This window comes from Armigeres subalbatus, chromosome 1, assembly GCF_024139115.2.
Source record: "Armigeres subalbatus isolate Guangzhou_Male chromosome 1, GZ_Asu_2, whole genome shotgun sequence".
Lineage (NCBI taxonomy): Eukaryota > Metazoa > Arthropoda > Insecta > Diptera > Culicidae > Armigeres > Armigeres subalbatus.
Genome location: NC_085139.1, coordinates 305083862 through 305106438, shown reverse-complemented (window position 1 = coordinate 305106438; position 22577 = coordinate 305083862). Strand labels below are relative to the sequence as shown.

Sequence of the window (22577 nt, the reverse complement as noted above, 5' to 3'; positions counted from 1 at the left end):
CTCTGAACACGCAAGTGTCAACCCTCGCATGGCCTCCCTGCTTGCCGCAAGGCAGGCATAGATAACCATGGGATCACTAAAGGCGACTACTCCAGTAGGATTCGGCGGCAGCCGCAAGGGGGACCCATATAGCAATGAGTCTTGAAAGACAAAAATCTTTGGAGATGGAGGTGGTGGACCCCTTTGCCAAAAGGGGTCTAGCGAGGTCCCCTATTAGAGAGGGGGAGAGCGGAGTGACGGTTGCTGCAACCAGAGCATGAAATATTCACTTTCATGAAGCACATTCACTCCGACTTTTGACATTCGTGTTTCGATTATTCAAAACATAGAATGACTTACTCAGTTTACTTCTGCATAAATTCATTCAATTGATTACCACTGAGTATGGTAACGGAGCGCGAAAAAAACAAAATTAGCCTTGATTATAGTGACATTTGGCGCTAAAAATGCCCCTCAATTGAACGTCGGGATTAGACCTATGCGTGTATTTATTTAAATCATCAAACCTGTTCGGACACGGATAGATACTAAGTTTTGAAGCAGTGCGTTTTATAGAATCAGCTCAAACTAAAAATAGAATTTATTTAGTCAACTTGATAATCAGGATTGTACAGTATGTGTCCCTTACATATTTAGTTTCCAATCCCTGGCAATTACAAGCACGATAGGCAACGTATAAACTCAGACTCGAAATAACCCTAGAATCTATACGAATACTGAATTACTAATATTTAGTAATATAAGAATATCAATTATCCCAACTTACATCTGTTACTTAATTTAGCAACAACTCAATTAGATATTCGTAGATTAATGTATTATTAAAGAGGATAACCTAAATTATTGGGCTGTATATAAGGAGGAAATAGTTAGCAACGTTCATATATAATTTTAGGTGTTGTCGTTACCAAACAATATAAATGTTCACTAGCACGAATTTGTGGTTCTAGAGAAGCAATAATTATAGCAATTCAATTATAATTCACTCTAAATCGTTCAATCGTTTGTAATCTAATTTCATATGCACATCAGAGATCCACGTTGTTCACCAATCGAATCGCTATCGTGTTGTTGATATTATACAATAGACGTTGTCTGTCACAACCAGCAATGTAGTTCAGAGAGTAGGTACGACGTCCGTTGGTAGTGGTTGTAACAAAACCTGTGTTCAGTTTTACGATTATTTAATAATTTGTGATATTCAAATAACTACTCACTGACCCATATTCATTCTGAAAATTGACGGTGCAGAGCCGAATATGAATATGTTTAGAAGTGAAGTGACAAAGGAGGCCGATGGGCTTCATAAAAAATAATCGAATATTTAAAGCTCTGTGAGATCGCGTCCGCCCGCGGCTGCGACTAAATAAGACTGAGCTGTCACCATCTCAACAGCAATCATCATCATGAACAGTGTTGCTGAACACATAACAAATGCAAGAGCTACACATTTAATGACTGTTTACATATTGTGCATTTCATCATAAATTGTACGGTAATGCGCGTCTAATATACTACAATCCCCCTTTTGATATAAAAATGGCCAACATGTTTGGATTATACATATTGAATTACTTAACAGTTTCACACCAACTCAAGATATCATCGCAAGTTATGCCAGACGAACTTCAGGCTAAATTTAAGTAAATGGTCATTGTATCTACTGTTGTCATGTGGTAAATGTCTCTAGTATAAATTCACCACCATTTGATTGAACTTGTTACCATATGATACATCATTATAGTCCAAACAGACTTGAATAAACTACAATGCACGCGTTCTAATCATTACTGCAATCCCACAAAGACTTCAAAATTAATTTCAGTGTCTTGATAATAGATTCCATCTTTAACTTCGCTTCACTTCAAATCACCAACTGAATTTCGATACAAGAACTGTCTTAGTCACGACTTATTTTACCAACCCTTATGCCATGAATGACTGGCACCTTTACAGTATAATCATATTGCTGCATGCCCTTCCTTCCTTTTCTTTCGAAATTGGCGACCATGTCCGGTGATTTTTTCACAATTAGCATCTATTTTTGAAAATTACCCCATCATCTGAATGTCTCATGAAGCGCCCAGATGCTGATTCCTGCACTATTCCTGTAGATGAAACTTTCGAATGGATCTTTCAAATCTTTTTCTGAAATTATTCAACTTTCGCTACATAAGCCTGCTTGTGATACAAATCATCATAGTTTAATCAATAATATTCACCGCTCACCACAATCAATAATGTTCATAATATTGTTAATCCAGATATTGTTAACTATTTCTATAAGTACTAGTATACCTGGCATGTTTCCATGTACTTCTACAAAAACCGTAAATAGCATTCAAAACATATCAGTATATGCAGCTTTTTGTGATTATCTTGCCTAGGGTATGAACCCAAAAGCGCTATCCAACGCAGACCACTTTTCGACCAAACAGTATCCAATGTAGTCTGATTCGATATAAAGGAAAGGACTTCTGATGAAGCAAACGTTTCATGCAACGTCTTCAACATTTAAACTTGTACCCACATTTCAAGTTATTGATGACCTAATAATTATACACAAACATAGCACAACGTGAAAATATGCTCGCCTCAGGGCGAACTCAAGGGCAAGTATAAACACCTCCTCTTCACAACTTCATATCTGTCCTCCTCGAATAGTGCGTTTCGTCAACCTATCACACAATAAATCGTATGGATTCAATAACAGTCTCCCACCTACATTGCGCACACATCAAGCCTAAACCTCCCTCTAAACCTCCGGTCATATGAAGTAAATCCGTACTTTAACCCTAACTTTGCCGTTCAAAAGTCGTACTCGACCGATGTAATCTCTTTCTTTCTTAGCTCCTCTTATGTCGACCGATTTATACACGAACAAACATGGTGAACAAGTGTTTAAAGAATACTTGCCAATATTGGAATGAATCCCCTGCTAACGTGAACTGCCCGGCATTCAATCTCATTATTAACAAACACTTGTGTAGGTATATACTACTCAAACCAAGAAACTCCAGAACTGAGTGGCAATTAGTGAATTTTAGCGCAAAACAGTAAAATGTGACGAACAAACCATAATCATACTAACACCAGCGGGCATACCTCCAACATACTACAAATTAACCCTTACACCACGACCACACACCGGTTCGAACTACTATGAATTTTTATGCATCGACTCTCATTATATACAGTTCCACGTATTTTAAAAGAAACTTTACTATATTATGACAAATGCCCTCGGATAAAGAATTCGACCCTTCTTCTACAGGGCTCAAGCAATTGCAGACAGAAACAGTCTTCTTCACAGCCACTAACAAAAATGTACTTCTCATGTGAAACTACCGAATCCAAAGATCACATTAAATCACAAATAGTCAGGTCTAGCCTCTTCGTTGCTACATCACAACCCATCTTATAACACACTTCTTCTTCTTCTTTCTCTTCAATGACTCAATATTCCAACTGGAACTTAGTATTCTATCTGCACTTCCTTAATTGGAAGCTTTTCTATGCCCACCATTGCATGAGTATGTATCTTGTGTGGAGAGCACAATGGGTATACTATTCCCAGGGATCGAGAATGTTTCGAATCGAACTCGTCATCTCCGGACTGGGAACGGTACGCCTTCGCTCGCAAGGCTGTGCTGTTTCACTACATCTTCTGAATTTTCAATTAGGATAAAACCAGTCTGACCAGCCACATAGTCGGAAAAGAACTCTAAACGCACAAATCAGCATGCCTTATCACACCTACCAACGCCATGTATCAACCGTCTCGTTGAAATGCACAACTGAAGCCACTCCCATCGAAACCCAGTCCTCATCAAGTATTTCCACAATTTCCAAGCATGAAGGTATTGCAAAATAATGATATTCACCTGCTTTTATAATACATACACTCATCGTGCAGCCTACACGATGGGGCATTACTTACCTGAAGAGCGTGTATTACAAAGTGTCGACACTGTCAGAATTAGAACAATATTCATCGTCCATTCCCATACGAAATTGTGTTCCAAACGATTAGGAGACCTGTCCAAGCGGCACATGTCAGTACTCTTCCTATTCCTACAGGACTCTACCTTTACCCACCGATGAATCTATCATTCTGGAATCCTTTACACCGGAACAAGAATCAAACACCGCCCACTCGCAAATTGCAGCTGCGTATCATATTCCTCAGCCAAAAAAGAAGCGCAATCTCCCTCTTTCCACTTTAATGACTTTACATCTCAAACCGGGACATCGTTGCCTCCAGCACTTTTCAGATATCTACATGGTGATATTCAAGAGTTTGATAATTTCCAACCTCACAAATCTCAAGATAGGGTCGTAATAGAATCCAGCCGCCTTCAACACATTCAACGTTGTAGCCATACATCTTACTGGTAATCCAAGCGAAGTTCCGAGGGTCTCAATTAAGACTATACTCAGGCGAGAAACTTCCGATTAATCTAAATATCACTTTACTTCCGAAGTGCATCTTGAATCATGCACCTCCAATCCACTTATCTTACTGCGACGACAAAGCTACCATCGCTCTTAAGCAACTAGTCACGGCACAACACTCTCCACCAAATCGAATAATGTCTACTATGCACCAAACTAAAAATTGGTCTTCAGTAAGTGAATACATCACTGTCAATTCATGACCATATTTTCTCCAAATTTCCAAAATTTAGCTTCTTAGCATTCGATGCTCAGCAATGCCTTAGAACAGAACTTTGCGAAACACACCGATAAACACCCATGAGTGCACCTCTGCACACTCTGCCATCTCTTCTTTTTTTAACCTCCAACTAATCTTTCCTCTGAAATGCAACCAAATGTCAAGAAGGCTTATGTTATGCAACAGGAGCATCTTTTAAATACTGATCTCTTCATTTTCATTGTAGTGCCAACAATGAACTTTTCCTTATGAATACTGATCCTCCACTTATCATAATTCATTAATTATTTTATTTCTTTTCTCTCCGAGGCCGACACTCACTGTCATCAACATGTATTACTCCTCTAACTTCCAAGTGCTCAGAGGAAATCCATGTAACATTTGCATGTCATTCTCATCAAAATTTTACATTTTCCTGCTTCAGTAAATCTCATTAACTCCGCGCTCTCTGAGAAAAACAACAACTATCCAAATCAACGAAACTTCATCCGGAAAACCAGAAGTCTTCCGCCCTCTCACATTTCAGGGAAACTCTCCGCACCACAATGACTACTGCAGAATTCACAGATTCCGCCTGACAACTCATCGTCCGGGAAATCCTATAAACTTCCGCTTGCTCCGCGAAAATGCCAAACATTTTCTCTATACCTTCAGAATCCACAGATTCTGCCAGATTTGCTTCATCTGGGAAATACTGAATATTTCCGCTTCTCCACGAGAATGTCAAACATTCTCTCGAACTTTGCCCCCTGGAGAATTCTTAAAATTCTCGCATCTAATACTAGGGGAATCCTTCAGATTCCCGCCTACTCCAAGAGAATCACTCTGATTCTCGCAAAGTTCGCCCCACGGAGAATTCTCGCAAATTCTCGCGTCTTTTTTCTCATCCAGTCGGCAGTGAAACTATCATTTTCACTCCGCAAAATCCAACCAAGAAAAAGGTTCCACAGGTTCCAACATTTTTCAAACGAAACCATTACTTTCGTAATATAACGGCTAACCAGAGAGCGCGGAGTTAATGGTTCTTTTTTCGAAGAAAATCTGCAATATTTACCTTTTACGATCCCATCCTCGTCGCCAGTTGTGAGATCGCGTCCGCCCGCGGCTGCGACTAAATAAGACTGAGCTGTCACCATCTCAACAGCAATCATCATCATGAACAGTGTTGCCGAACACATAACAAATGCAAGAGCTACACATTTAATGACTGTTTACATATTGTGCATTTCATCATAAATTGTACGGTAATGCGCGTCTAATATACTACACTCTGGCTGCAACTGGCAGTACCGAAAAGTCTCCAGTGGTGGTGGGGAGTAGCCCTGCTTGCACGCCTGATGAGGCACTACCAGGGATATGGGTGGTGGCCGAGAAACTCGATGACATCATAAGCGGTAAGCAGAACACCAACAAGGAGCTTAAACAGAACCTGTTGGTGCTTCGGGAAGCTGTTCGAGTCGCAAGACAAGAACAGGACGCTTATATCAGGCGAGTAGCGGGAGCAGAGAAGGTAGCCAAAGGTATCCAGACTAAGGCCATCTCCTCCCCTAGCTGTGTTACTGCGGCCAAAGAGGCGACCGACTCCGCCCTTACGGCCAGCGAGGGCAAGAAAACGCCAAACTCGAAGCGACCCAGACCCAGTGTTCTATTGTAGCTGCTATGCCCCACCAAGGTGGACAATGGAACAATTCAACCAGATGATCGACAAGCCATCGTCCGGAGCCCGTTCGTTATAGTGGGAGATTTTAATGTTTGGGCAGTGGAATGGGGCAGCCGCTGCACCAATCAGAGGGGGCAAGCCCCAGGTAACCATGATTCATATACTCTTCTTTTATGTAACCCAGTGGAAAAAATATTGAAATTATTGAGATTTGTTTTAGTAGAACCCTCGTTGCAAGACAAGTGAAAAACGCACTCTAACCCCACCGGTGGGGTAAAAGTGCGCATCGGGTGGGGTAAGAGTACGCATTTATCCAACCATGTGCTTTAAGTATATATTGACACAAATATAGTTAATAACATTTAATTGATGTTTAATGAGCATATATTAGGGAATGTTTAAAGATTACGTAACTCTTAAAGGGGGAGGGGGTCCTAAAAATGTGCACTTTCATACGAAAAACCATTGTTTTTTTATATATACAAAAAACTACAAAGGTAAAAATATATATCAGGTTACGCGTGGCGTTTACAAAGGCATTTTCCTTAAAGCAAGTCCACCAATCACGTAACGTAAAATTTGGCTATTTCATCACCCCTCCCCCCCTATCTTACACTATTTGTATGAATCCTCTAAAAATTATATGGATCCTCACACATCTCGCAACCCCTCCCAGCTAAACGTTGCGTAATTTATGAATGTTTCTTTTGATTAAATGAAATTATCATTTTGATGAAATTGTGTTTCGTACTATGTTTTGTTGTACAACAAGTCCTAATACAATTTAATTATTTCGCTTCAGTGCTTTGTTAGCTAAGTCCTTTCTAACACCGAATTACTTCAACTTATCCTAAAAACTTGTTATAATTTCGAATTCTGTCCCTTTTTTCTTAGTTGTGGATCATTACGCTTTGGAAGAAGTCTTATTTTGGCCGGAGATACGGGTTTGACATCAGAACTTGAAGATTCATATGCGTACTCTTGCCCCACCGGTTCCTGCGTACTTTTACCCCACAGTCCCAAAAATTATTCAAGTAATTGTTTTGACTTCTTGGAAAATCAATCGGATTGGTGTTCTGTACCATAAAGTACTCTATACAATAGGTTATCGAAATGGTATAATGTTCATTTGATTGAACGTATATACACACTCAGTTCAGCTCGGCATATTTTGATTCTTTTGCCGAGATCCGCACAGCCGAGCGCTCGGTTCGTGGCTTACTGCCGATAACTCAGCTGAAAAATTAGTTTGTTTACTGCGGCACTCAAAGGAGCCACCGTGAACATACGTTCATTCAGCCGATATTCCAGCAAACGAACTTAAACCGAGATTTGCACAGCCGAGATCGGTGGAAAATTTTGTGTGTATGGTAATGAAATACTAGTTGCGGAAATCCAATTATTTTTAGCAAAATGATCAAAAAGTTATCTAACTCCATATCTCCCTTTTTGTTTATTCAAATCGTTTACAATTACACATGATAATAGTTGGCCAGAATACCTGTCAAACTGATGCAGTGCTGCTAGTTTATCTTTTTTTTATTACTTCAAAAATCGAAAACGTACTCTTACCCAACGCGCACTCTTGCCCCACTCTACTCTAGCACTTTATTTCGCCTTTTCGGCTATATACGTCTATTATAGACCCGGTGTAAAGCTTATAAGCTCTGTGATAGCGTTATAGTCGCACGTACGGCTTATTTAAATGCTTACGGTTACCTGGGGCGTTACTCGAAGTACTTGTAAAACTCGACGCAGTGCTCGTCAATGACCAAGCCAGTAGCACATTCCGTAGGAATGGGGCCGAGTCGTGGATAGATGTAACGTTTGGCAGCCCCAGTCTGGTCTCTGACCTGGACTGGAGGGTAGATGAGGGCTACACCCATAGTGATCGAAATTTCATCACTATTAGACTACTAATCAGTTCAAAGTAAGTGCAGGAGATAATCTTTTCACCTCATACTTCATTCCTTATCACTACTTTCTTCTAAAACACCACCATTTTCCATAAATTTGCAAAATACTTGATTTTCCCATACATTTTATCGATTTCCAAGTACCATTCCTCCATGAGCTCATGGTGAAAATTGTGAAAATCTCAGAACATAAAGTAGCAGGCTTAACAACACAGATAGAAACGCCGGTATCGCCACTCAGTGATGAGTACGTAAACATGGTGCACGGAAGGCTGTTGCCTACACTTTTTACGGCGCCTGCACCCTGGAAGTAAATGTTGGCAAAGTAAACAGTCGGTCTCTCATGCGCTTTAGGTTTAACTATGGGATGAAGCACCAGGCCCGTGGGTGGATGTCCAACCACTTCGACAGCAGTGCGAGAGAGAAGAGAGAGAGAGAGAGAGAGAGAGAGAGAGAGAGAGAGAGAGAGAGAGAGAGAGAGAGAGAGAGAGAGAGAGAGAGAGAGAGAGAGAGAGAGAGAGAGAGAGAGAGAGAGAGAGAGAGAGAGAGAGAGAGAGAGAGAGAGAGAGAGAGAGAGAGAGAGAGAGAGAGAGAGAGAGAGAGAGAGAGAGAGAGAGAGGGGGGTATTACAATAATTAGTTAGTCCCCTCATCTACAATCATCAACGGCTCACCATGAATCTCACCTATACTTTGCACCGACCAGTCATTCGACGTCTCTTTTCTAGTGGTTTCGATTAGGCATCGAGAAATTAATATAAAAGGGACCATTCTGGACCTAGAGATTGGCCCAGAAAACCTGTGGAAGGGGACATTTTAGTTTTAGCACCAAAGTTAGTCATACAACGGCTCTGTTTTCATGGCTTTGGATCAGGAAGCGAAGTATGAAGTAGGCGGGTTTCCCGTGAGCTATCCGTAGGTCCAGACAACGGTCAGAGCCGTCAATGGTCCATTTCTTGTTCATACTTCACATTCTGATTGAAATCCATGAAAAAAGAGCCGTCCAATGATTGGTTTTTGTGCTAAAACTAAAATGTCCTCTTCCACAGTTCCCCGGAGGCAATCCGTAAGTCCTGGAAGCGGTCAGATCCATTAATGGTCCAATTTATACTCATACTTCGCTTTCTGATCAAAAATTACGAAAAAAAAAGCCGTCGAGATATTGGTTTTGGTGCTGCAACTTAAATGTTCCTTTCTACTGGTTTTCCGAGGGGAATCTGTAGGTCCTGATAGCGATCAGAGTCATCAAAGGTCAATTTTATATTAATACTTTGCTTATATTGAAGAAGAACTGTCGAATGATTGATTTTGGTGTAAAAACTAAAATGTCCCCTTCCACAGGTTCCTCGTGGGCAACCAGTAGGTTCTGGAAGCGGTCAAAGCTGTCAATGGTCCTTTTATATTTATACTTTGCTTCCTGATCGAAAACCTATAATAAGAGCCGTAGAATAACTGATGTTAGTGCTAAAACTTATATGTTCCCTTCCACAGGTTCCCCGGGGGCAATCCTTGGGTCCTGGAAGCGGTCAGAGCCGTCAATCATCCATTTTATTTTCGTACTTCGCTTCCTGATCGATAACCATGAATGAAGAGCTGTCTAATGGCTGGTTTTGGTGTAAAAACTAAAATGTCCCCTTCCACAGGTTCCTCGGGGCCAATCCGTAGATCCTGGAAGCGATCAGAGCCGACAATGGACCATTTTATATTCATACTTCGCTTCCTGATCGAAAACCATGAAAAAAGAGCCGTCGAATGACCGATTTTGGTGTAAAAACTAAAATGTCCCCTTCCACAGGTTCCTCGGGGCCAATCCGTAGATCCTGGAAGCGATCAGAGCCGACAATGGACCATTTTATATTCATACTTCGTTTCCCGATTGAAAACCTTGAAAAAGAGCCGTCGAACGACTGGTTTTGGTGGTAAAACTAAAGTGTCCCCTTTCACAGGTTCCCGGGGCCAATCCGTAGGCCCTGGAAGCGGTCAGAACCGTAAATTGACCATTTTATATTCATACTTCGCTTCCTGATCGAAAATCATGAAAAAAGAGCCGTCGAATGACTGGTTTTGGTGGTAAAACTAAAATGTCCCCTTTCACAGGTTCCCCGGGGCCAATGCGTAGATCCTGAAAGCGGTCAGAGCCGACAATTGACCATTTTATATTCATACTTCGCTTCCTGATCGAAAACCATGAAAAAAGAGCCGTCGAACGACTGGTTTTGGTGGTAAAACTAAAATGTCCCCTTCAACAGGTTCCCCGGGGCCAATCCGTAGATCCTGGAAGCGATCAGAGCCGCCAATGGACCATTTTATATTCATACTTCGCTTTCTGATCGAAAACCATGAAAAAAGAGCCTTCGAACGACCGGTTTTGGTGGTAAAACTAGAATGTCCCCTTCCACAGGTTCCCCGGGGCTAATCCGTAGATTCTGGAAGCGGTCAGAGCCATCAATGGACCATTTTATATTCATACTTCGCTTTCTGATCGAAAACCATGAAAAAAGAGCCTTCGAACGACCGGTTTTGGTGGTAAAACTAGAATGTCCCCTTCCACAGGTTCCCCGGGGCCAATCCGTAGGTCCTGGAAGCGGTCAGAGCCGACAATGGACCATTTTATATTCATACTTCGTTTTCTGATTGAAAACCATGAAAAAAGAGCCGTCGAACGACTGGTTTTGGTGCTAAAACTTAAATGTCCCCATTCACAGGTTCCCCGGGGACATCCCAGCGACTCCAGGATCCGTTGATTCAATTGGTTTGTCATTCTGGACACATTAGAGCCCTTCTAGAATAAAATCATAGTGGACGATCTATCAAAAAGCGAGATTCAAATGAAGTTGTGGCCTGACCCCTTTGATAAGTATCGATCGGAGCCGATTTTAAAGAAATGGCCATTTCTCACTTGATTCTGGTCCGATTCCAAATCTCAATATATGGTTCCAATCAGCAAGAGCCCTACTTAATTTGTGGTTACTAATATTATTCAATTTTTAACTACAACTTCTCCTAATATCCACCTCAAATTTACGGTTTTGAACCTACCTCCGAAAAACGAACAGTGGGTAATGTCTGTGACATAACCGCTAAGTGGACGTAGGACTTGACTTGACCATGCCTTTAAGATACATAATATATCAAAATATCTCACATCAACTATTTTGGATGAATAATCGGCGTATGCAACGTATTGCAACGGCGTATTCCTTGGCAAAATCTTCTCACCAAACCGACACAGAAATCAAATCTACCTCGAACAAGAATCATAAAAAAAAATTAGGGAGTATCTCTCCGGTCACGAAATATTAGCCTCGGCAGTGGCAACCTTCCTACTGAAGGACTGCCTGAAATAAACCACAAGTTGGCTCAGCAGGGGATGTAGACTGTATCTAAGCCCTTCCACTAAAGAGCCTTCTAATCCGTGCGATAGCGACTGAAGGAGAACATTATTTTTAACGGAACGTGTCGTCAAGTCGTCAAGCATTAATTCATTATTTTCAACTCTTAGAGCCTTGAAAAAGGATGTTTGCTTCGGCTAAGTGCAAAAAGTAAGAAAACGATCTTTTCAAATAACCGTGAATTTCTAGTGATGGTATAAAAAAGACTGAATGCTCTGCGAGCGAATGCACTTTTCTTTTATACCTTACTTTGAATCTTCTCTGCTTCTCAATTGGTGGGCCAATCAGCTAGTATCTTGTATCCCGCTTCTTTGTCAGCCAAAGCGTCATCATCATCAACGCGTTCGAGAAGTGCTTCTTCTTTTTTACGCTTGTTGCTCGCTGCTAGATACAGATACAGGATACAGCTAGATACAGGCCAATAAGCCGGGCAAGCGAGCTTAGAATTGCAGTTCAGGTGGGATGTACGTGTTCTTTTCTGAGACAACATTGTTAGTAGTAGAAGGAAGGAAACACCCGGACATGGGATTTCGGGTGATAAGATTTAGAATTGGTAACATGGAACGATAATTCAATCACGTTCGCTTTGTGTGCGGTCAGTATCAAACAATGTTTATCTAGATATTTCTTGATCAATGCCAAAAAATCCAACATTTGATGAAAAATCGATTGATAGTTTATTAATGTTTGAGCTGTTATCGGTGTTTTTTTATCCAAATAAGATTATGTGAGAGATTTGGACATCTTATGAATCTTTAAAGGCATGGTCAAGCGAAGTCCTTCGTCCACTTCGCGGTTAAATCAGAAAAATTATCCACTGTTAGTTTTGACGCTATTTATGAAAATCACGCATAAAATTTTAGCTCTAGAATATTGTATTTGGCACCCAAGTACAATTTCTATCCCGAAGGGTATTGAAAGTATTGATATTGATCTCTATTATTGGCTCTCTGAAGAACCGTTTGTTTTGTGGACATACATGCTGCATCATGTGGCTTTTCTTCAGCCTGTCTCGGCTCAGCACCGATGCCGGCCGGTCTCGGCTCGACTCTGCTGCTGCTGCCGGTATCTGCTCAGCATTGCTGCTTTGTCGGGTCTGTAGGGTGGACTGCTGATGTACTGGCTAGGTTTCGGCTGATGATGGTCGCTTCGATGGTGTTGAGCCGAAAAAGCGGTCGGTGCAGACTTCATTCCCTGCTAAAAGGTGTGAGTGCTGTTCAATCGATGATGCGGTTGCTTCGCTTGTCCCGGTCAGAATGAAAGGAAAAAATAGCGTTGCGCTATTTTATGGCTTCTCGGCAGACCCAGCGGCTGCTCATTTGCTGGTGTCTGCACCAATCAGAACATGGCAATGGAATGATGCAAGAGTTATGCGGTACCCATATTTATAGGTTCCCTTGATCTCAATGTTTTTCATTGAAAACAGTTTCATGCCTATTGAAACAAGTTTCTCGGGTCTTATCAAGCATGGACGTGGAAGGCATATTTGTAATCTGTCGATTGAGGGGCTTACCGCAGAAATTCGTCCACTGAGACGAAAGCTATTAACGTTTGAAATCTTTCAACACAGCGTAACGCGGTCGATTTAAAAAAATTTGAAATGACACCCGGTATAGTAAAGAGAGACGTAAGTCCTACGTCAAAACCCGGAATATCTCCGGAATCCGGTGGCCATAGTCGGTTCCATTGACATACCGTCAAACTGCATTAATTTTCTAGTTCGGGCATGCCTGAATTGTCAAAATCGGATGATAACTAAGGTAGTTACAACACATCTAATTTAACCCAAAATTTGCCTATCCTAATTATTTTGTCCATCCCCTGTACCTATAGGTTGACCATTACTAATCAACCTGTAAGTGGTAGATAATGAGGAGATCAGGGCCGGCGCTGATTGTTGCTATGAATTAATTTGATAACATGTAAGGTGCGTCGCAACTCCTAGGTGTTGCAACAGACTGATGTTTCAAAGAAGCATCAGACAAGGAATATCTCTGAGCAGACAACTGCTACTCGCACTTCCAAGAAAATAATCTCGTCCAAGCGAGGATTGATATCCTTTAAGGACCTTGTGGACCGTATTTTAAATTTGTTCAATGTACCGAATTCAATGAGGGCAATCATTGACCTCTTTATACCAACAGTAGAAACATATCTGAAGCAATTGACTGTTTCATGGCCCCTTCTTGCAGAGATTGTATCTTTCGATGGATAATACGGCCATTACACAAGATACAATCACTGTGCTACAGTGGAACTGTCATAGTCTAAAACATAAATTAGACGTGTTCAAGTTTTTGATTCGCAATAACGATTGCGATATATTTGCACTCTGTGAAACATGGCTTTCTTCTGAAGATGAAATCAACTTCCACGATTTTAACATTATTCGCCAAGATCGGGATGATAACTATGGTGGCGTTCTTCTGGGGATCAAAAAATGCTACCCTTTCTACAGAATTCCTATCCCAATTGTAAATGGCTTGGAAATCGTCGCTTGCCAAGTAAATGTAAAGAATAAAGACCTTTGCATAGCTTCAGTTTATATTCCACCAAACGCATCTCTTAATCGTCGACAGCTTTGGAGCACAGTCTCCCTCCTATCATCTCCAGTATTGATATTGGGTGATATGAACGCACATGGTATTGGATGGGGCGAAACGTATGACGATTATAGAGCACCTATCTTCTATGATTTGTGTGACGATTTCAACTTGAATATTTTGAACACAGGTGAAGTAACTCGAATAGGACCAAATGGTCAACAAAGCCGTATTGATCTGTCTTTATGTTCAAATTCACTATCGTTAGATTGTACGTGGAAGGTAATCCAAGATCCCCATGGTAGTGACCACATGCCGATAGTCACCACAATCAAAAATGGCTTTCAACGATCAGAACCAGTACAGGTTCCTTTTGACCTAACGAGGAACATTGACTGGCAAAAATTTGCATCGGCGGTAAAAATTGGTATTGAATCAACTGATATTCTTCCACCACTGGATGAATATCGATTCCTTACCGAATTGATTCATAAAAGCGCACTAGAAGCTCAAAAACGACGCGTTCCAAGTACATCTGTCATAAGAAGACCAGCCACTCCTGGATGGGATGATGAATGTACTAAGTTGTATTTTGAGAAATCTAATGCTTTCAAGGCCTTTCGTAAACACGGAAGGTCTGAACTTTTCAAAGAGTATTTGAGGCTTGAAAGAAAGCTCAAAAATCTCCTCAAGGCTAAAAAACGTGGCTACTGGCGACGTTTTGTAGAGGGACTATCACGAGAAACCTCAATGACAACACTATGGAAAACGGCCCGCAACATGCGGAATCGCATTTCAACGAACGAGAGTGAAGAATACTCCAATCGATGGATATTCAACTTCGCAAAAAAGGTCTGTCCAGATTCCGTACCAGCTGAACCGCTATTCCGAGAATCAATTCATGATCCCGGTTCTTTGGGTGGACCATTCTCTATGCTGGAACTATCTATGTCTCTTCTTTCATCGAACAACTCTGCTCCGGGATGCGATAACATCAAATTCAACCTTCTTAAAAATCTCCCAGATATCGCAAAAAGACGATTACTTGACCTGTACAACTGCTTCATGGAGTACAACATCGTACCTCCAGAATGGCGACAGGTCAAAGTAATAGCTATTCAAAAGCCTGGGAAACCAGCGTCTAATCACAATTCATACCGACCGATTGCCATGCTATCGTGCATGAGGAAATTATTGGAGAAAATGATCCTTTCAAGAATTGACCATTGGGTCGAGCAAAATGCATTACTGTCAAATACTCAATTCGGTTTCCGAAAAGGTAAAGGAACGAATGATTGTCTAGCGTTGCTCTCTTCAGATATACAGCTGACCTATGCGCACAAGGAGCAACTGGCTTCAGTTTTCTTGGATATTAAGGGCGCTTTTGATTCTGTTTCCATAGAAGTACTGTCGGAAAATCTGCACAGTAGTGGATTACCCGTTATTTTGAATAATTTCTTGTACAATTTGTTGTCAGTAAAACACATGAACTTTACTCTCGGCACTCTGACAACTTCCAGAAATAGCTACATGGGCCTTCCCCAAGGTTCATGTTTAAGTCCCTTGCTTTACAATTTCTATGTTAAAGATATTGACAATTGTTTGGAAGGACAATGCACGCTCAGACAACTTGCAGATGATGCCGTGGTCTCTCTAAGAGGTCCATGTGCGGCTGTCTTGCAAGGACCATTGCAAAGTACCTTAGATAATCTGACTGTTTGGGCCAGACATTTAGGGATCGAGTTTTCACCGCAAAAAACTCAGTTGGTTGTGTTTACTAAGAAGCGGTATCCTGCTCAACTGAAACTCAAACTGTTGAATGATGACATCAACCAATCTTTATCTTCTAAATACCTTGGGGTCGTGTTTGATTCTAAATGTACTTGGAAACTCCATTTTGAGTATTTGATACAAAAATGCCGGAAAAGGATCCATTTTCTACGTTCTATCTCTATCTTCTATTCTATCTACGTGCTCACCCGGAAGACCTCATCAAACTCTATAGAACGACTATTCTCTCTGTTTTAGAGTATGGCTCCTTCTGCTTCCTCTCAGCAGCTGATTGCCACCTGATCAAATTGGAACGAATTCAGTATCGTTGTTTGCGTATTGCTCTTGGCTGTATGCATTCAACGCATAACATGAGCCTGGAGGTGCTTGCTGGAGTCACTCCTTTAAAGCACCGCTACTGGGAGCTCTCACTTAGAATACTGATCAAATGTGAAACAAGTAACACACTTGTCTTAGAAAATTTCGATAATATGCTTGAACTGATTCGTCGGTCAAGATTTCTAAGGGTATATCTCTACTACATATCGTCAGATCTGTGTCTTCCATGTTATAATCCACCTCGAGTTAATTGCATCAACGACAGTTCTTCCATTGAATACGATCTGTCCATGAAACATGCTATTCAAGGAATACCAGATCATCTTCGAAATCTTTCCATTCCCCCTATTTTTTCTGAAAAATATGAACATGTCAGTTGCAACAACAGATATTTCACTGATGGTTCTCGCATCAACGGATCCACTGGCTTCGGTGTTTTCAACGAAAATTCAACCACTTTCCGAAAACTTCAGGAACCGTGCTCGGTTTATGTTGCTGAGCTGGCAGCAATTAACTTCGCTTTGGGGATAATTTCCAATCAGCCCGTAGACCATTATTTCATCTTCTCGGATAGTCTTAGTTCTATCGAGGCACTCCGGTCGATGAAACCTGTTAAGCACGCATCTTACTTTCTTACAAACATAAGAGAGCAGATGCGTGATTTGGTCGAAAGATCATTCAAGATTACCTTTGTCTGGGTCCCATCCCATTGCCTAATCTATGGTAATGAGAAGGCGGACTCGCTGGCAAAGGTGGGCGCACAGGAAGGTGAAGTTTATGATAGACAATACTCGAGCAACGAGTTTTTCCCATTAGTCCGTCAGAGTACTCTTCAAAATTGGCAAATGAATTGGTCACACAATGAACTTGGACGGTGGCTATTTTCCATAGTTCCTAAAGTTCCTGCGCGAGCGTGGTTCAGAGGTGAGAGCTTAAGCCGAGGCTTCATTCGCACGATGTCGAGGCTTATGTCCAATCACTACTCACTAAACGCACATCTCTATAGAATTAACCTGGTCGATAGCAATCTATGTAGGTGTGGAGCCGGTTACGATGACATCGATCACGTAGTTTGGTATTGTACGGAAAATGACGCCTCCAGAGAGGGAAGTGCGAGGAGTTTTTTTGTGAGATCGCGATGTGATTTATATGCAGGCTATCTATGCCTTTCTTTGCTCGTCTGACATAAAAGTCTAATATTCCTTTTTTTTCTTTTTCAGTTTTTTCTTGTCTTTGTCTTATTGTTCGATGTAACACGAAGCTATAGCCATCCGGAAGATGCTCCCTGACGAACCACAACTCGAGCACGACGCCACGCCATACCGTTAATGACGTCAAATACCCGGATGAGCAGCTGTAATACCTCAAACCTAAATCCAAACCTGATCCGTCCTGAAATTACGCAATCTAACCTTGAGTCACCACGAGTATCTTGGTCTATGTCCCTTCCCCTTACTAACTGTTAATAATAATGATATAGATTGTAAATATCATAAAGAGTCTCGGCTCCGTTAAGTGTTATACACGCCTGAGCCTGTCAAATAAACACAATAGATAAAAAAAAAAAATGTTGCAACAGAGACTCCTATCCAAGCTTGAGGCTAACGCGGCGGATGAATGCACTCTGGAATCACTCATCACGGAGTCACCAACGTCTGCAAAACCTCAAGCACGACACGGCCTGGTGGAGCATAATAAATCGGTGAGTACAATCTGCGCAGTCAAGCAGAACAAGCCTCCACCGATGACACCGATGAAGAAGAAGACGAAGTCAGAAGGTCCAAAAACACCCTGCTGGCAGTGTGGCGGAATGCACTACGTCCGGGACTGCACATACACGAAGCACGTTTGTCGGGACTGCAAGCAAATCGGCCACAAAGAAGGGTATTGTGGCAGCTACACATCGAAGGCGGCACTCAAGAAGAAGAAGCACGTGAACGGAATTTTCTTCATCAACCAGGTCAGTTGCACTTCTAGACGGAAGTTCCTAACGGTGGATATCAACGGGTCTCAAGTCACTCTGCAGTTGGACACCGCGTCCGACATCACCATCGTTTCGAAGAAGCAGTGGAAGAAGAACCTGGGCTCGCCAACGCTGACTCCCACAACACGGACTGCCCGGACTGCGTCGGGTGACGCTTTTCATCTACTTGGTGAACTCCGATACCCAATTAAACTCGGAGGTGTCACCAAAACCGCAACTTTCTACGTGACCAACAACAGCATCAATCTGATCGGTCTGGACTGGATCGAGCTGTTCAAGCTGTGGGACACCCCGCTATCTGCAATCTGCAACCAGGTCCACGTTGCCGATGCTCAAGTCAATCAAATCCAAGTGTACAAAGCTGCGTATCCTGAAGTGTTCAAGAATGGCCTCGGACACTGCAAGAAGATAAAGGTCCGACTCTATCTCAAGCCGAGATAGAAAATCGATGCGGGGCTGGACTGACTTCAATCGCTGGGCATCATCACGCCTGTCGATTTCTCGTAGTGGGCTGCTCCGATCGTCGTAGTGAAGAAGCCCGGAGGAAAAGTACGAATCTGTGCCGATTACTCAACTGGACTGAACGCTGCCCTGGAGCCCAACCATTACCCGCTACCGGTTCCTGATGACATCTTTACCAAGTTCAATGGGTGTCGGTATTTCAGCGTCATCGACCTGAGTGACGCCTTTCTTCGAGTGGAAGTTGACGACGACTCGAAGCAGCTGCTCACAATCAACACGCATCGAGGTCTCTTCCGCTTCAACCGGCTCGCACCAGGAGTAAAATCCGCTCCCGGGGCCTTCCAGCAGTTGATGAACAGCATGGTTGCCGATCTCGAAGGAGTGGACACGTTTCTGGACGACATCTTCGTGGCCAGCAAAACCGAAGAGGAGCACCACAAGATGCTCAACGCACTGTTTCAACGCCTTCAAGCCTACGGTTTCGTTCTGAGGGAAGAAAAGTGCAACATTCTGCAGCCGGAGGTAAAGTATTTGGCGCACATCGTAGACGAGAACGGTCTCCGTCCAGACCCATCCAAGGTGGAAGCCATTGTCAAGATGCCACCGCCCAAAGATGTCACAACTCTACGCTCGTTCCTTTGTGCGGTGACACATAGTCCCCAACCCCCATTTTACGACAAAACTCAAAATTCAAAACCACGCAGCTCAGACAATTTATAACGGATTTTCAAGCAATCTTCTGGAATCGATCACAAAATTCCCATAGTCTTGAAAACAGTGGTTAATTTTTGTGGAATGACCATGGTATCGGATGTATTCCGGGGTACTGGGGTTACCTCCCTCCCGGATAAATGGTCCCTTGCAGATCGGCTTCGAAATCTATCTTGCGACATGTCAAACTTCATGATTTTGCAAAACGAGTTCACTGGAATATATTTCGGTGATTTTCGATCGAATTAGCTACCCTCCGGGTACTTCCAGGGCTTGGTTCCCTTGAGGAAGCGGCCAATTTCCGTTGAATCTTGGAACCCATCTTGCGACGAACCATTCAACGAACACACCGCGAAATTCTCGACAACAACGATGCGACGGGCACAAGAAAGCGCAGTGCACAGCGATCAAGGTGGATCGGTCATTTGGAAGACGATTTCGGACCCTCTACGTAGACTGTGCGGTTGGCGACGTGCATTTATGGACCAAACTGAATGGAAACAACTTATTTAATGCTGCAAAGCCTCAGTGTGAGTCTAATAATAAACAACTTCATTTCAGGGAATTTCACAACTTATTTGAAACTTTTGTTCACTAAAGTTCTACAGGTGTTATTGGTTTATTTTCGTTCATTCATTCGGTTTTGTTCGCTATCATAAAATAAAATAATTAATATTTACACATTCAACGACGAAGATCATTTTACGTTAATATAAAGATATCAAAGAAAAAGAGATTCTGAGAGAAAATATAAACCTAAAGTCGCCGAACGAATAATGTCTCATTGATAAAAATCTATCTATCAAAATGGTTCGATCTATATTAAGTAAATAATTTACAGTTTGACACAATTATTGTACACAATTTACCTTAGCTGGATTAGTTTCTTCGAAAAACTCCCAACATTAAAAAACAACGAAACATCAACAGTTTCAACAATTGTATCCTTCCCATGGCACCAACTTCCATCTCCAGAAAACTAACTTCCTCTAACGATTTTCATTCACAAAAATTTAGGCACTTGCTTTCACTAATGGAAAAGTTCAAAAACATTTCTTCGTTCCTAATCCTAAACAATAAATAACTATCGCACGATGGAACCAGGGGTCGGTTCCGCCTACTTGGTTCAGTTTTTGCACGCTCGATCGATGGCTGCGCTGTTGTAGCGGTCCACAAGGAACAGCTGCCGTTTGAGAACCATTTCAACCGTCATCATCGAGTGCGAAAAGCTGCAAAATAGTAGCTGCTTTGCAAATATTCGGCTCCACGTGCCTGCTGTAAGTATTTTGTAATGTTCCGCTTTCACTCTCACAATGATTTGTCGTTTGTTTTTGATTTTAATTGCACTACTGATAAGGTAAATTGAGATTAATTGTATTATGTTGCTTAAGTTCTATCATCAGGGGGGACAAATACAAGCGGTGAGTTAAAAAGAGTAAATCAATCGAATTGACTAGTTAGTTTTACACCTTAATGAGAAATTAAAATAAACATTCGCAACTAGTGACAGTTTCCTCAACACTCGTTTTTGACAAGACGTTGAGTCTCATCGCAATTTAAAACGAAAAATAATAATTAAATACCTTTGATCTATATTGCTACTAAACTCTCTATACTGTCTCTGTTCTCTTTCTAATGGCAGACTTCGAATTGAATTCGTCGAAGTTGAAAATAAAAATCAAAATAAGTTACCTACATACATGCTTAAGTCCAAGCGGATCTCGTGCTCTATTCGAGTTCGAAACATCAGTATATTTTTTTTTCATCTTCCTCCTGTCGTCCATTGGGGCCGCTCTGGGAACACTGCACCGCCTAATCTCATTTGTTGTCCCAGAACAATAGAGAGCCGACTGTTCTACAGTTTGTCCTCTCTATATTTCGTCGCCGACACTTTTGCATCAAAAGTTAAGCGCGTTGGATTAGCTGCTGCTGCTGTTGCCCCGTAATATTAGTTTAGTCTTCTCATCGTTTGAGAGTTTCGGAAGCATCATCTAATGTAGTCTGGTCGTTTTATAGGTGCTCGTCACCGTGGTAGTTGCCGTTGCGGTTCAGCGGTTGCCGTTCCTGCGAGTCCGAGGGCCGGTTTCGGTTGAAGAAACCGCACTGAAATTGAGAAAAAAGAATATGATGCTCATTAAAAGTAATACTGGCAGCACTGGTTTATACTGGTAGTCAAAACATTTTCCCAATTTTGTGACCGTATATTCTCGAAATTTTCCTAATAAATCAATAAACCACATTGATTAGTCGATCTTTCACCTCTGATTTTTCACCAAAAATTCTTCTGAACTTCCACGACAAACTTGTTTGATCTAATATCTCTTTTATCGCGTCTGTTCTTCTAAAGCAGCGGTTCTCAACCTGGGGTACATGTACCCCTGGAGGTACCTTCGCTGGGCCTAGGGGGTACCTCGGATAAACATGCATAATGGCGGACCGATTACAATTGAGGGGAAATTTGAAAAATCTTCAATGCAATCTACCTGATCTAAACAAAATGTTGAATAATTTGTTAGAGACATGTTTGTGAACTAAAATATAGAATCTAAAGGTTTGGAAGCCTCCGCTTGAGAGGCATGTAGGCTTTTTTTTGTAAAGCTCGGTTGCTTCGATGCAAGAGGTTTAGGAGCATCTATCTACGCTTATAGGAAGCCTTCTCCTGAGCAGCTCGAATGCCTCCTTTCAAGATGTTCAGAAACCTTTTTCGAAAGATTCGAAAGCCTCCTTTCAAGAGGCTCGGAAGCCTCCTTTCAAGAGGCTCGGAAGCCTCCTTTCAAGAGGCTCGGAAGCCTCCTTTCAAGAGGCTCGGAAGCCTCCTTTCAAGAGGCTCGGAAGCCTCCTTACAAGAGGCTCAGAAGCCTCCTTTCAAGAGGCTCGGAAGCCTCCTTTCAAGAGGCTCGGAAGCCTCCTTTCAAGAGGCTCGGAAGCCTCCTTTCAAGAGGCTCGGAAGCCTCCTTTCAAGAGGCTCAAAAGCCTCCTTCCAAGAGGCTCAGAAGCCTCCTTTCAAGAGGCTCAGAAGCCTCCTTTCAAGAGGCTCAGAGCCTCCTTTCAAGAGCTCAGAAGCCTCCTTTCAAGAGGCTCAAGCCTCCTTTCAAGAGGCTCAGAAGCCTCCTTTCAAGAGGCTCA

The 22577-nt window shown here is 42.0% G+C and overlaps 2 protein-coding genes across 7 annotated transcripts in view; one reads left to right on the top strand and one right to left on the bottom strand.

Moving 5' to 3' along the window:
* Window positions 1–17861: 17861 nt before the first annotated feature.
* LOC134207538 (uncharacterized protein K02A2.6-like) lies at window positions 17862–21105 on the top strand. The gene is made up of 3 exons (XM_062683244.1): window positions 17862–18692; window positions 18786–19385; window positions 21094–21105. The coding sequence occupies exons 1-3, from the start codon at window positions 17862–17864 to the stop codon at window positions 21103–21105; spliced, it is 1443 nt and encodes a 480-aa protein (XP_062539228.1).
* LOC134207865 (integrin alpha-PS2) overlaps window positions 20052–22577 on the bottom strand; it is a 248820-nt gene continuing 246294 nt past the window's right edge. For all 6 annotated transcript variants that reach the window (XM_062683826.1, XM_062683823.1, XM_062683828.1 and 3 more), the window contains one exon: window positions 20052–21554. In XM_062683826.1, coding sequence (XP_062539810.1) covers window positions 21462–21554 — 93 coding nt within the window. In that variant the 3' untranslated portion in view covers window positions 20052–21461. The remainder of the gene's footprint in view (window positions 21555–22577) is intronic.

Bases quoted from the DNA above. Each gene is read 5' to 3' on its own strand.
- LOC134207538 (XM_062683244.1), top strand. From the start codon at position 17,862: ATGTTGCAACAGAGACTCCTATCCAAGCTTGAGGCTAACGCGGCGGAT. The intron at 18,693-18,785 runs GTCCGACTCTAT...GATTTCTCGTAG, and splicing joins GACACTGCAAGAAGATAAAG to TGGGCTGCTCCGATCGTCGT.